Source organism: Pavona decussata, unplaced genomic scaffold (genome assembly GCF_977016875.1).
Source record: "Pavona decussata unplaced genomic scaffold, jaPavDecu1.1 SCAFFOLD_59, whole genome shotgun sequence".
NCBI lineage: Eukaryota > Metazoa > Cnidaria > Anthozoa > Scleractinia > Agariciidae > Pavona > Pavona decussata.
Window position 1 is genome coordinate 832094 of NW_028145481.1, and position 14409 is coordinate 846502.

General features: G+C 38.2%; 1 protein-coding gene across 3 annotated transcripts in view; it reads right to left on the bottom strand.

Annotated features, from left to right (window-relative positions):
• Window positions 1-14409, bottom strand: part of LOC146479307 (uncharacterized) — a 161088-nt gene that overhangs the window by 138568 nt on the left and 8111 nt on the right. For 2 of the 3 annotated variants that reach the window (XM_085110970.1, XM_085110968.1), the window contains exons 1-4: window positions 9516-10584; window positions 6880-7100; window positions 2472-3361; window positions 810-889 (exon numbers count right to left, since the gene is read on the bottom strand). In XM_085110970.1, coding sequence (XP_084967096.1) covers window positions 810-889; window positions 2472-3361; window positions 6880-7100; window positions 9516-10010 — 1686 coding nt within the window. In that variant the 5' untranslated portion in view covers window positions 10011-10584. Of the gene's footprint in view, window positions 1-809; window positions 890-2471; window positions 3362-6879; window positions 7101-9515; window positions 10585-14409 lie in introns of those variants that run through there. The other variant, XM_085110969.1, reaches the window with a different exon arrangement.

Sequence of the window (14409 nt, forward strand, 5' to 3'; positions counted from 1 at the left end):
ACTTTAACCACCGAGGCAATAACCACTGAGGAAATAACCACTAAAAACTCATCACTGAGGCAATAAAGACAGACAACTGTTGTATTTTAACCACCGGGGCATTAACAATTAAAAACTGTAAGTTGTGTTCTAATTTTACGACCGAACCAATAAACAGGAAAAAACTGTTCTATTTCAACGACTGGGTCAATAAGCACCAAGCACCAAGGCAATAACCACTAAAAACTGTAAGTTTTATTTTAACCACCGAGGCAATAATGATATGCGCAGAGCGTATGCGCAGTACAAAAGTAGGCACCATCCTTAATTAAATTTATTGTGTGGGTCATGAGAACAATGGAAATGATTGTCACCAATTTTTCAACAAATTCTCCCAACTAGTAACCATAAGAAATGTACAGAGAAAAGTGAGGAGTTTAATTACACAACAAAGATTTTTTAAAAGGATTTTTGTCCCTCAGTTTTGTTGTGGACTTTTCTTTACCACGAGCTTAACATTAGAGTTTAAAAACAATTTTAACAGCGAGCAGAAAACCTTGGATAACTTTTAATCGTGGATTAACATTAATCGGCTTTCGAACAACCAGGCTCAGGAGGGCTTATTATTGGAAGGATTTTAGCGTTTGAGATACATGTACATGTATGGGGCCTATTTTTTTTTACAGAAGGAGCTTCTGTTAGGAATTTTACAGTATATTATGACCAAAAAATTAATGAGATATCAAAATTTGCAGACCTCCCCCCAGTGGGTTCAACAGCTAATTTACAGTATAAAACTTGTACAGTGTACATGTAACAGGTAATTTTACCTCCAAAGCCTGTTCATCAGTCATGGTCTTTTGACTGACGCGTCCAGTTTGCCTCGTGAGCAGCGTGAGGGACTGAGATGCTACAAAACAAAATACAAAGAATAATCAATACAATCATGTTCATAATATAAAGCTACCTATTGGAGGCAAGGTAAAACAAATAAAATCGCACTGCCACCACAGGTGACCTATGATTATTTTAATGCAGAATCTTTTGTTTTGGTTAACTTGAACTCTCTGCTATCTTGAACAAAATCCCATCTCCCCTGGATTTGACCCCATTTTTCCAGTCATTTTACTGTCAGCTAACTCGACCTTGGTTAACTCAAACTAATTTTACTTCCCCATGGCTCAATTGACCCCGATACCTCAAACTCTACCAATTGTACAAACATTGGTCGGTAAATCTCAAAATGTCAGAACATGGCTGGCTGACATGTCAAAATCATATTGTTAAGTGTGGTTTTCCGCTGGCTGAGGAAAGAAAGAAGCGAAAAAGATAATTCGTCACATGCACCTGGGAATCTGTGTTCTAGTGTGCGGGGGTTTTCAGGTCACATGCTGTGGTCCAAGGTTCAGTTTTGTTTGTTGCCATCCACCATTGCTTGACATACCCTACCCACCCACCCTCCAGATCTTTTTTCCACTTCAGTTAAATTTTTCACAGTTGTGTCTTGCCATCTTGTTTTTCTGTTCCAATTTCCATTAGCCAGTTTTTGGAGATTGTGTTTGTGATGTAGTGGTAGGGATTTATTGGTTGTGTTTACTTAATAAGGGTGAGGATGCATGGTTTGGCTTGGCATGGCTCCCAGTTATGTGTGAAAAAGTGACTTTAATGTACAGAAAAGTTCTTGACTAGATCTCAGTCTTTGTTTTATCCTTGACATAATTATTCTTGTTTCAAAATTGTTGCTAAAATCTCTAAACTAAACATTCTTATCAAAAGGTTGTAAACAGACTTGTTGCACCCAAGTGACTTGTCATTGGAAAAGAATGATAAAAACCACAATATTTTTTATAACTTTTAACAGTATAATTCAATTTCAACACTAACCACACTAACTCAAATCCCTGCCAACTGGGACTAGTTTTTGCTTCCCTTTGGAGTTTAAGTTAGTGGGGTAGTGTAGTGACATTAGAGAGGTTTAAAATCACACTCATTTACAGCAAATGTGAGATTCACGTTTATGTTTTCCTAACAAAAAATGTGTACACAGATTAGAATAGTGCAAAATAACTCTGACCTTTGATGCTACTGCAAACTCAGTGTTCCAGATAACTTTCAAAATCAGAGAGTCAATGAAGAATTTTGAGGGGTCAGTAGCTCTGGTTCTCTCTAAATCTTCTTAAGTTTGCCATTTATTTTGTCAGGTCAGGAAGCCAGGCTTCTCGGATTTCTGACCTGAGACTCCTCTCTTATCTGGAACACTGAAAACTACTCAGTTTTACTGAGAAACTGAAAAAAATGAGCGGCAAATATAGGGTAAGCACGGTCACGTGGTCATTTCTTTCATTTGACGAAAACGTAATTCAATGTGTACACATGTACATGTAAATCTCTGTAATGATAGGAGATACATGTATTAGATGCTGGACACTGGGACGTACATGTACAGGGTTAAAAGCTGTTCAGTAAATACTCTACATAATTATACAACATACCTAGCATGTCTCTGTCAGTGGTTGCTAGACTCCTCCTTGTTTCAGTCGGCCCTTTACCTGCTGTCTTTACCAATTCATCTGCTGTTTGTGGCTTTGCAACTGCATCAGTGGCAACACCTTCGCTTTTCAGTGTGACTGTTTTGTCTTTCCTTGGACTAGTGCTGAAACTTTCTTTTTCCACAGTAGATGTCTTACCCCCCTCATCATTCTGCAACCTAGTTTTGCTGCCAACGACAGGTGTCTTAGGTACCCATGGACTGGGGGAGGATGATTGTTTGGGGTCTCGACGTGTCACACCTTTAAGACCTCCATGCAATGACAAATCCATGCCTCCATGTTCTGCCATTGCACGCAGTAAAAAACTTTCTCTTGATGGAGAAGATCCAGCTGCCACTTCCTGTTGCCTTTTGGCTTCATTTTCAGCTTCCTCAGTTGCTCGTATCAAGTTCAACAGCCCCACTTCTGGCAAGCTTATTTTCCTGGTCAGTTCAAGAATCTCAGAATGGATTCTATTTATGGGAGAGTCTTCCTCGCCATCCTGTTCCTCTGCCTTTACTTTATCAGTCTCTAAAACAGGCCAAGAGGCTGAAGCTGCTGCCAATCCAAAATCTTTTTCTTTCTCTTCAGCTTTTTGCTCTTTAGATGTTCCTGTCTGCCCATTCTCATTGACTGGTTCATTATTTTTATAATCAGCAGTAATTTCAATGCTGATGGATTCTCCTCCTGCATTATCATCATTCTCTTGTTTATCCAATTCATCATCACATCCCTGTTTGACCTCTGAGCTCTTGTCTTTATTGTCACAGTCTTCTTCTTCGGCAGTATTTAAAATCACAACATCTTCATCATCTGGTATCGTGGGTGTGGTTGGAGGCAGGGTTTGGTTATCCCTAGAAACAAGGCTCAGTTTAGAATACATGTACACCTTATTTGGCATCTTATGGCAATCCACTACATTGTGTATATGTAGGTTAAAATGATTTCAACCTAGGTTGATTTGTATTTTCCTTTGTTTCAGATGTAAATTACCCAACCTTAAGAAAGTGAAAATACAAATCAACCTAGGTTGAAATCATTTTAACCTGGATTCATTTTAACCTACAACATATACACTGTATGTTGTGCTTCAAAATTTTAATGGTTGAAAAATTTTCAAACCAGTTTGATGGTTACTTCCTTTCGTCTCAGATTATGGTAATGAATACTGGAAACAAGGGAAAATAAAAATTAAACTGGTTTGAAAATTTTTAAACTAAAAAAAAATTAAAACACAACATATATACATGTAGTTACATGACATCCATTATGCAACACTCCAAACTAAGACCATTCCAATTTTTAAGAAAAAATAAACAAAAAAAAACCCTGCAAGAATGGTGTGCCTTACACATGAATGATAATCATGGTAAATACTGCACATAATAATTATAGTGAAACCTCATTTGAATTAGTGACCCTTTACAACTGTACCATGATTGTACCTTGGTATTACTACAGTCAACTCTCTAGTAAGCGACCACCCTTGGGGCACGACAAAGTGGTCGCTTACGAGAGGTGGTCGCTTACGGGAAAGATCAACAAAATAAGCCTTATACCAGATTGATTAGTTAATTACATAAAAATATTACCTTAGCAGCTAAAATTAGGCAAATAGAAACTAATTTATTTGATTTTTCACATCTATTCATTCTTCTGATGAAACTTTGTATAACATTTTGGAACAGATCGCTGTAACAATTCCCGTTTACCTACAGATGTAATTATAGCCATCTTCTCTGTCTGTAAACTGTTATTTTCTGTCAGCAGTCCGGGGTAGCGTCATTAAAAATTGAACTTTTGTTACTTCTGAGTAATGATTTACTAACGATCATACGTGATTATGTTGGGTGGTCGCTTACCCGAAACAGAAAACAAAAGGATATATGCAATTTCTGGCCTAAAAAGTGGTCCCGGTCCCTTAAGAAATTTGAGTGGTGGTTGTTTACGAGAGAGCTCTTGGAACAGTATTTAAATGAGAAACAAAACGGTTGTTTACGAAGTGGTCGCTTATGGGAGGTGGTCGCTTACGAGAAGTGGTGGCTATGAGAGAGTTGACTGTATTAAGGTTTGATGCACGTAGTTGTTTTACACAAAACACAGCAAATGCCATTAACAAATTAACCCTTCCCATTTTTGTAACTCCTAAACCCAGTGTAAAACTGACATGCTAAAGTAAACTTTAAGATGGTTAATTCACATTTTAATGTGAAGTACAATCTGTGAACATTCTACTAAACATTAAGTGAATAAAGACCTTAACAGGATGTGATTCTAAAGTGGGCAGAGAGGAATAAGATGACACGACAACAGTATCATCAACAATTATTCCTTGAGAGCGGGCTCGATATGAGATGACAGATAGCGCGCAGAGTTGGCTTAATAATCATCTCATATCCAACAAGTGTGAGTGGAATAATAATTGTTAAAAACAATCAAGAAATATTGCTAGATCTTGCTGATTTCGCTTTGCAAGAACAATCAGAGGACAATATTTATTTTTAATGGTCGCTATTTCTCTGGCATGGTACAATGGCTCATATACAATGGCCGCTAAGCCAATCAAATCCCTGGAATTGCATTATACAGTGATACAGTTTTTAATAATTGAAGAGCTGAGAGCATAACCGACTTATGTCGAATTTTAGCCCAGTTTTCGATTTTGGTCGCATTTGTCCCAATTTTTGCTCTCCCTGGTTTTGAAAACATTTCGCGGTTTTACAATCGTGTACAAAACTCCTTGAGAAAACCAAACACCAACAGCGCAAAAACCACTTGCTTACTATTTCTCTCTTGTTAATTCTACCACAGAACTTTACTTCTCTCTCCCACTCCCTCCCCCTATACAATGACAACCGAAAACAGATGTAGAAACCACTCACTCACTGTTTCTCTCTTCTTAATTCTATCACAGTTATTTCTCCCTCCCCCCCCCCCTCCCCCTTATGCAATGTTGATTTGGAAGGTGATGCTTGCGAGGAGACTGTTCGTGACCCAGAAAACAACATTGAGTTGGGGGGGGGGAGGGGAATGTGGTTGTTTCTTTGTTTACTAGTGAATGTGCTTGGAAGGGTAATGTTGTTAGAGATGTTGTCCAAGTCGTACTCGTCAGTTAAGAAGACTCGGACCGCGCGTTCTTGTTGTAAGGTAACCGTGTGTATTTGGGAAGTGGAAACATTGGAATGTAAGTTATGGTTTTCGGTCAGCCAAGTAAAGTCCTATGGTGCATATTTTTGCTTTGTGCATTAACGAAGTCAAGAAAGTTACTCTTTTTAGCCGTAGGTTAAGTGTGGCGCAAATAGCTTTCGCGTGATTTCAAGTGCTAGTTCCAATTTTGTGTTTTCCTTTCGGGGCGATAAAACCAACTAGTAGCATAACGAACTTCAAGCAACACTGTCATATTATTTCATTAACACGGTTGTAACTTTTCACCTAACCGTAAGGGAAAATAACTGCATTTCATACAAAGACCGGCCTCTTGAAAGCCAGTAAGGCCGTAAGTCACGCAGTACGTGACATAGAACTTGTTTTCTTTCAATGCGTAACAGTTCTCGCCCTCAGTTCTCGCTTATTCAAATCGTGTTGCAGGAAAGGAAATGGCTTGTTTCGAGATAAACTTTTCTCTCAATGAAAAACCGATTTGTTGCCCTTCTATTCTACCCCTTTTGATCACAGCAAAAGTGCGTCTTAGTAATTTGGCAACAGTTCTCGCCCATGTCGCAATAAAGAAACTAATTGAATTTTGAATTATTTTTACGTAATGGGGCGAGAACTGTTGGAAAATAGATTTCCTCTGTGAAACACCTTAAGGAAAGCATTTCAACATGGCGATCTAATGATAAACAAAGCATTTACACGCTGCCAAAGGTAAAACATTGCCAACGAACATATATAAATGACTTTTTAGTGGTGAGAACTGTGGCCGAGAAATGTGCGGACATTTTGATGACGTATTGTATCTGAGGTGCGTTTCTTACATTCCTGACACGCACGTAGTAGTTTGTAACAATCAAATGAAAGTGTAACAGAATTCTTTTCGTTTCTCCCGCGAGAAAGACCACTTTCGTGTGCCGTGGTTCAAAGACAACAAGTTTATATTTAATACAAATATTAAATACTCAATGCATTGTCCTTTTGGTTATCCATAGTGACCATAATGTTATCGATTTTTCTTTAGAAGATGGTAACAATTCCCAATGGCATTAATATGAAACACAAATCGGCGGAAAAAATTACTGAACAATGTTTTTCAATCGAATTGAAGTTCACATGCAAAAATTCGGACAAATCCGAGCAAACTCGAAAAACAGGCTGAAATTCGACATAAGTCGGTTATGCTCCCAGCCCTTCAATTATACTACATGTAACATACTTGGCAGATGAAGCATAGCTCTTAGCTGATTCTGCACGCGAGGCCCTGGAGCTTGCTCGAGGAGGTTTGGGTGCTGGACGTGGGGCAAGCTGAACTGCAACAGCAGTACTCTGAGAACCAATGATTGCTGGTTTCTTTGCTTGCACCTCATCAGGCTGGGGTGTTCTATGTGGTGTTTTGGGGCTCCCTGATCGGACTCTCTGAGGTTTAACCACTGATCTCTAAGGATGAAGAAACAGTACCTATTTAACCATGACTAAGTGTTTCAACATTGTTTTACAACATTATTGTGTTGTATAACAATGTTGGACCCATGGGTAAACATCATTTAACCCATTCAGTCCGAGCTGCCCTGAAACACCCGCGATTTTTCGCATGTTTGCATTTGCACCTCTCCTCCCCTAGAAGCCAGCAGAGGGATATTTTGTCCTCTATTGTTCTAATTGTCTTGAGAAAAGACTGACCAATCAGAATCCATCATCTGCACATATATTTTTAGGGGGGCCTAGACACAAAAACATTTTTGTCCATGTGGAGTTCCGTGTAAATTTTCAGATGCCGATTTTGCGTTTTTAGAAGGAAAACACACCTTTTCGAAATGGTAACTGGAAAGAACTGATAAGGAATACTTGACAGTTTCAAGAGTGGAAATCCAAAAATTAACAGCAAAGAAATTGTGCTTCAAAGACAAATTGCTGTTTTATTCAGTGGGCAAGCAGCCGGACATCTCTATTCAACATTTACGCCAGACTTTCTTGGTAATTTTCGAGTGCTTCTAGGAATACAACTCACAAAGAATTACAGGTTTGATTGTGAATTCGTACTGAAATGCTATTCTAATTGACCAATTCTCCGTATTCCCAACAGTTTTTGCAAAATATTTTTAAAAACGTGCTCTGCAAAGGTCAATAAATTTGCTTCAAAATGACTTGTGACTCGCTCACCTTGCAGCAACAATTACACGCGTTTCCTTCTTAAGGCCTATACAAAGACTTATTTGAAAAAAGTTTTCATTTAGAGAAGCTTTTAGTCTGTTTTTCTTTCTACTGTCATTGAAGAAACTTGATGACTGCCTAATCTTGCGTAAACAAACACATCTCCTTGAGAGAGGATCAAATTCAGTCTGTCAGGTTGATCAGTTAGAGTGTTAGAATTCTTTCATGATTTCAACTGAACTGAATAACCAAAAAGTGCTTCAGTCTGTAAAGTAAGATTTTTAAAATTTTGTATGTAATCATTAACTTTTAACAAGATGCTAACTCCAATTCAGAGTTAAATTATTTTATGAAACTGTGATTTATGCATGTGAGTAAGGTTACGAAAATGGAATTGATTGATGAGTCAGATGCAATAATATTAATAAACTGCAAGCCACTGCTTGTTTAAATGGTTTCAACATTAATTTGCTTTGACAACATGCGTCCAACACTTTGTTCAATCAAATGACAGGGGTGTTTAAACAGGTCGTTGAACATTGTTAAAAGTGTAAAAAAATGTTGAAAGCTTGTTGAAAGCATGTTGAATCAAATTGAAATTGGTTTAAACTTTTAAATTTCAACATCAGTTCAACATTTCCTTTCTTCTCAAAAATGTTGAATGGCATTGAAGCCATTTGAACAACACCAACACAACTTTATTTTTGTTCCAACGCTCGCCCAACATCCATTGAACTTTTATTGAACAAATGTTGATAAAATATTGATACTGTTTTAGGTGGCTTTATACCATTTCTTCAGGTTTCACTGGTAGTGATATATATTTTTCTTGATGTTCTGGTTCTTTCAACCCTGCAAAAATATCTGGGTTCAAACATAGTTTCGAGTACCTAAGTCCTTATGCTTTGCTAAAAACACTGTTACAACTGGTAAAACCTGTTTCCATGGCAACCAGCACATGATACATCTACCGATTCCTTCACTCCTAGCTAGTTTCAATACGGGTTTGTCCGAATTTTGCGCAGTAAAATTTCACTATTTTTTGTGTAAAGAAGAGAGAAACTCTAAAGTATCTCCTTGGAAAGTCAAAACAAATTCTGTACATACGTTTCGCCAACTTCTGCAATTTTCGTTTTTGCCATTTATTGCAGTTGTCCGCGTATAATTCTCCCTAAGATTTTTTTTTAAGTACAAATACCGTACCAGCTAAATCCTAACATTGAGCCAATTTTAAGAAAAATTCCCACTGTGGAAAACTCGTTAAAATAGCCTTACTTTTCAGGCTAAAAGTGGCCTTGTGTTATGCGCCAGCATAATGAAAATTCATGTACCAGTTAGAAAACTGTGTGCTCGCGCCATTTTAGTACCCAGTCATCACGTGCCAAATAACTGTATGGTGTCACCTGAAACAGGCCTTTCTTCAAATGTGCCAACCATTAAAACAAAGGGTGCGTTAGTTTGGGAAAATCCAAATTCGGATTTTTGATCCAAAATCACTCGGATCATGGTACATCAAAGGAACCGACGAATCCGATCTGGGTAAGGATTCGTCGGTTCCTTTGATGCACCATGTTCCGGGTGATCTTGGATCAAAAATCCGGATTTGGATTTTCCCAAACAAACGCACCCAAAATAACTCTTTTTCTAGGCCTCTGCCTAGCACAAAAGCACATAATTATTTACCGAGTTCTAGTTATTTACCTTTGGTTTCACTATTGAACTGCTTTCATCACCAAGGCCCTTCCCATACATCACAACATTTAAATCCACCTTTGAACGGATGGAAGCCACACCAGTTGACCGTGAAATCGGATCCGAATTCCTTCGCTCAACAGCAACTGAATCATGTAACTCCTGCTCAGCTGTTTTTGCATTATCATCAGAATCCGGTGTTGTTCTTAATTCTGGCCCTAAATCAATAGAAGGACTTGGAGGAGGGAATTCTCCATCGGAATTGTTCGTTTCTACTTCTTGAGTTGTTGTTTTTCGTTTGTTTTTCACTGGTTTCTTGCGGGACCCATGTTTTGTAGGAAGACTTCTTTGCGCCAATGCAGTTTTCGAGCTGCTTTCAAGCAACTTCGACTTGTCACTGTTATTTAAGCCAGAAAATTCATTTTTTGATTGTTTAGTAAGCTGCTGAAGCTCTTTTTTCAGACGCAGCTCCTCTCTCTTGAATGATTTTCCACCAAATGACATCGTGGTAATTCACTTCGACAGTTTGCAGACGTCAACAGCTGAGTTCGAGGCAATGTTACTGTCAAGTTTATGTTCTAATTACCCCCATTCTCCTTGCATTTTTACAAAAACGTCAATCTCTTGAGCATCCAACTTACCCACTCCAGTTTAAATACGGAATTTTCCGTATTCGAGGTAAAAGACAAGAAAAATCTTCCCGCGCTGTGAAGTTTCCAGACGCCATCTTTGTTTGGCTCTTGTTACCTTGGACCCAGGGTCTCACGCATCCGGGCGAGCTCGACTATTGATCCCAAGGGGAGAGCAGAAGGGAAAATTTTGCATCATGTTCCGGAATTTCTCGGAAACCTAAATCGAAACTAACGTTGTATAATTAATCTTCCTTCGTTTCAGGGAAAACGCTGAGAAGAGGTCCAAAGGTCACATTTTTATTGTTGATTCTGAATAGATTAAAGATAAGAATAGAAAGCTCATAATTGCCAAAGAATTTGCAAAGACAAGGATAGCACTTTCGTTCACAACTGCCTGACAACACAGACGAGAAGAACTGAAAGACCTGAAAGTACACCTAACTGAATGTTCTGGTAAGTTAGTTGACCAACTCAAGAGTATAAAACTATATAATTTTAAGAAGTAAGCATGGTTAAGTTTCAATTTTTTCCCGCCGCTTGCTTCTAATATGGTGCCTGCCGTTTATAATGGCCATGTTTACCAGTTAGCGAGTTAAAAAGCGTGGGAAGGGGTGAAATGAAATGACAAGCTAATGTCCCCAAGGCATCAATCAAGACATCGCTCTTCTCAGTTACCTTTTCCTCTTCTTCTTTTTTTGTCTCTTAACGCTTTCGTCCATTTAGATATCGCGATACTATTTATAACAAATTTAAGATCTTGGTGAGAACTTGCAGTTATGAAAATAGTTCACCTTCTTCAGTCCAAGAGACAGATATGAGGCTGAGAAAAAAACTTATTATCACTCAAACAGATCATCGTCAGTTTTATTTCAGCAGTAAAAACAGGCATGTTTAATCACCAGAACATTATTTTTTCTCCTCTAAAAGCCATCAGAATTAAACTCTCACTCGCCAACTGAGTCAGTTTGAGGTTCTCTGAGATCTAATTTTTTTCGCCATTTTTGTACAATTTTGTTTCAAGACTTTTTATGGAAAACCAATCTTATGAAAATTAATTTCCGTTTTTTACAGCACTCTAAGAAGAGAAAGGTGCTGTAGAAGAACTTCGATTCTTCCAAAATCGCAATCGTTTGAAACCGGAAAAACGCTATGAAAATAAACTCGTTAAAGGAAACATAGCGATTGTTCTCTTTTCAGTTCGTGTCAAGATCCTTTTCTAAGCTAGTCACCCTTGCATGCTGTACAATTTTGCTGATGTTATAATTCTCTTTAATTCTTTGCTCAAATTCAAAGTGCACCAACATTTTTTACTATTAATGAAAATGGGCTCCCTTCACTTTGCGGAAAAATTTATTGCACTGTTGGCGTTTTTGCAAGACTGCACAATTTTTCTGCCCAAGCGCGTCACACACTTTTGTCGTATTTGGCTTGCCATAGTGCACATGACGTCATTCCGACGTCAATTGTCAAAAGTGATCCTGCAGACCATAATAAAAGCGTTTACTAAAGAAAACGAGAGTGCTTTCTGACAGACTTTTCCAAATATCACTTTAACTGAGGGCACCGCTGACCGGTTGACACACAAATTTGTTTTGTCAGATATTCGTTGGCACCACACATAAATTAACTTTGCGTTTAAGTTCAGTATGGAAACTTGGAGACAGATCAAACCAAAAAAAATACAATGTAAAATATTATTATCCGTCAAAACAACTCCCAATATAGAGAGAGTTACACAACGATCTAAATGATGCCTGGATGTAGCATTTGCCGAACGGTGAACACTACGGACAAGTTCGAAGACACCAAAGATTGCAGATCTCAGGAAAGCAGAGGAAACGTTTAGTGCCCAACACGAAAAAAACACCATTTCGACGGTGTTTGGACCGTATGTCATCAATGCCCTATACCATCCATATGACCAGCACAGTAATTTTTTCAGCCAGGAAGTTGAAAAAATTCCTGAAATGGTGTGTACTCCTGACTGTCAGAGAAATTGAAGTTACTTTATTTGGAGTCATTTTGAGTAAGGAATTTCCGGCTTGTTCTCACAAACTCACAAGGTAATTTTTAAACGCTATTTTGGTTAACTCGGAAAAAAAAGTTAAAATATTACGTTTAAAATAACTCGCTTCAGGGCCGTATTCAGACCTTTTGCATTCAACTCCAAATAAGTAGTTGAAATTACTCCATTCTGAAATGCCACAAATGGAGTTGTTCTTACCCTTTATGGAGTTAATAATGACTGTTTTTAAAACCTCAACAATGTACAAAAATAAATAACTTGATAAGAGTTCATGGAGGAGTTCAAGTGAACTATACGAGCGCAAGATTTTGAAGAATTAATCAGGTAAGGCTTGTAGATTAAATAAAAAATGACTTTATTTAAGTGTCGAAGTATTTAGCGCTGTAGCGCTAATTGGGGACCCTATAAACCAGTGAAATAAATATACGAACTGAAAATAACATTGTTAAAAATCCCAACTGGTGGGAGGCAAAATCAGTTGGCTATTTAAAAAGCGTGGCATTGGAGAATTTTGGATCAAACCAAAGTGGTTATTGTTCTCGCGTTTGAGCCGGGACTATAGTTTCTTTCTTACGGCTCACACCGTGTGTTTGCTGAATTTCTTCCTGTTTGTTTTTGCTTTGTCATTCATTGATAAATCAGTAATATTCACTCAAAAAGCGGTCGGCACCTGTCAAGGGCATTCAACGAGAACATTTAAACAATACTTCTTAACTGAACGCTGTCTCATTCGTTTCCAGATCGTTTTGTGCCCTTTTGAAGACAAATCTGTTAAAGCCAATGCAGGCATGTTCGGATCAATAACCGAAAATTAAAGTTACTGAAAGTTTTAAGAACGGAATTTGATTCTCCGAATTTACGAGTTGTTGTTGGCTTCTGAGGAAAACGCTAGCTGACCTGGCCTTTTTCTGCAATTATAAAGAAATATTTCCCGCTTCGTAAACGAAAGGAATTATAGTTTTCCAGTGTTTAATACGAACTTATGAGGTATCATTTTTCCGAACTGAAACCCTTAGCTTCCCTTTACAACTAAATCCAAGGAGCGATGAAGGCGTTCCGAACAGAAATCCACCGAAGTAGACTGTCATGTCCCCCTGACCTGTGAACTTGTAGGGAGTATAGTCAACTCTCATTATAGCGGACACCCTCGGGACGTCGTTTAGTGTCCGTAATAGCGAGAGTCCGTAATAGCGGGACCAACAGAGGTGGCGGCCTGGGGCTTGAGATTCCAGTTATTTATGAGTTACGTGGCGACCCAAAATATCTTGTAAGACTTGACAAGCTCATCAACAGTAGTAAATCTGCTAAGCAGTCGTTGAGAATGGAGGATGAGGGCTTGGTCTCTCCTTAAGATTCTGTAAGGAAAAGGCATAAGCTGACTAAGTGAAAACGCAGAGTCTGTTGTACAGCCACTAAAGAGATTGGTGCGAGAATAAATCTTTTGAAGTGTGTTTTGACAAATGACGAACATCAGACTGCAATTTATGTTACATGCGAAGTTCATGGTGTCCGCCTTATCGAGAGTCACAACAATAAAATTGTTATGTTTGTATCACGAAAGTGTCCGCAATTCCGTAATAGCGGGAGTCAGTTTCAGTCAAACCCCTATTATATAGCTTTCGCCGGGGATCTGGATTTTGTCAGTAATACCGGGGTGTCCGCAAAGCGATATTCGATGCATTTTTTCTTCCTTTTCATTGGCCGAGAGCAAACCACGTGATTTGCAAATAACTGCCTACAAATAATGGTCTGCTCATGCGCTATATTGTCCAACTGTGTTTTGCTGCAAATAATATTCTGCTTATGCGTAATTAAAGCCACGCCCTTGTGTGAAAATGGCAGATCGTTTCCTTGAGCTGCCAGAGAGTGATTTGGCATCTTTAGTTGATTAAAATTATGAAAAACAAACTCGGTAATCGAATGATAAAACAATAATTGAACTCGGCCAAGTTATCGCAAAATATCGTGATTTGTCAGTGGTGAGCAGATCAATTAATTATAATTGACCTGCGAGACACTGACAAATCACGATATTTTGCGATAACTTGACCGAGTTCAATTATTGTTAATTGTTTCTCAGTTATCGTGCCCATTAAATAAAATGCTTTTGACCGCTCGTTTCGAACAAACGAAATGCCTTCATCAAATTTCCGCAATTTTCAAAAGTTAATTAATCTGAAATTATCGCAAATGTAGGGTAAGTCCTTAAAAATAAATTTCTAACTGTCTTCTGAGTTTTGTGTTG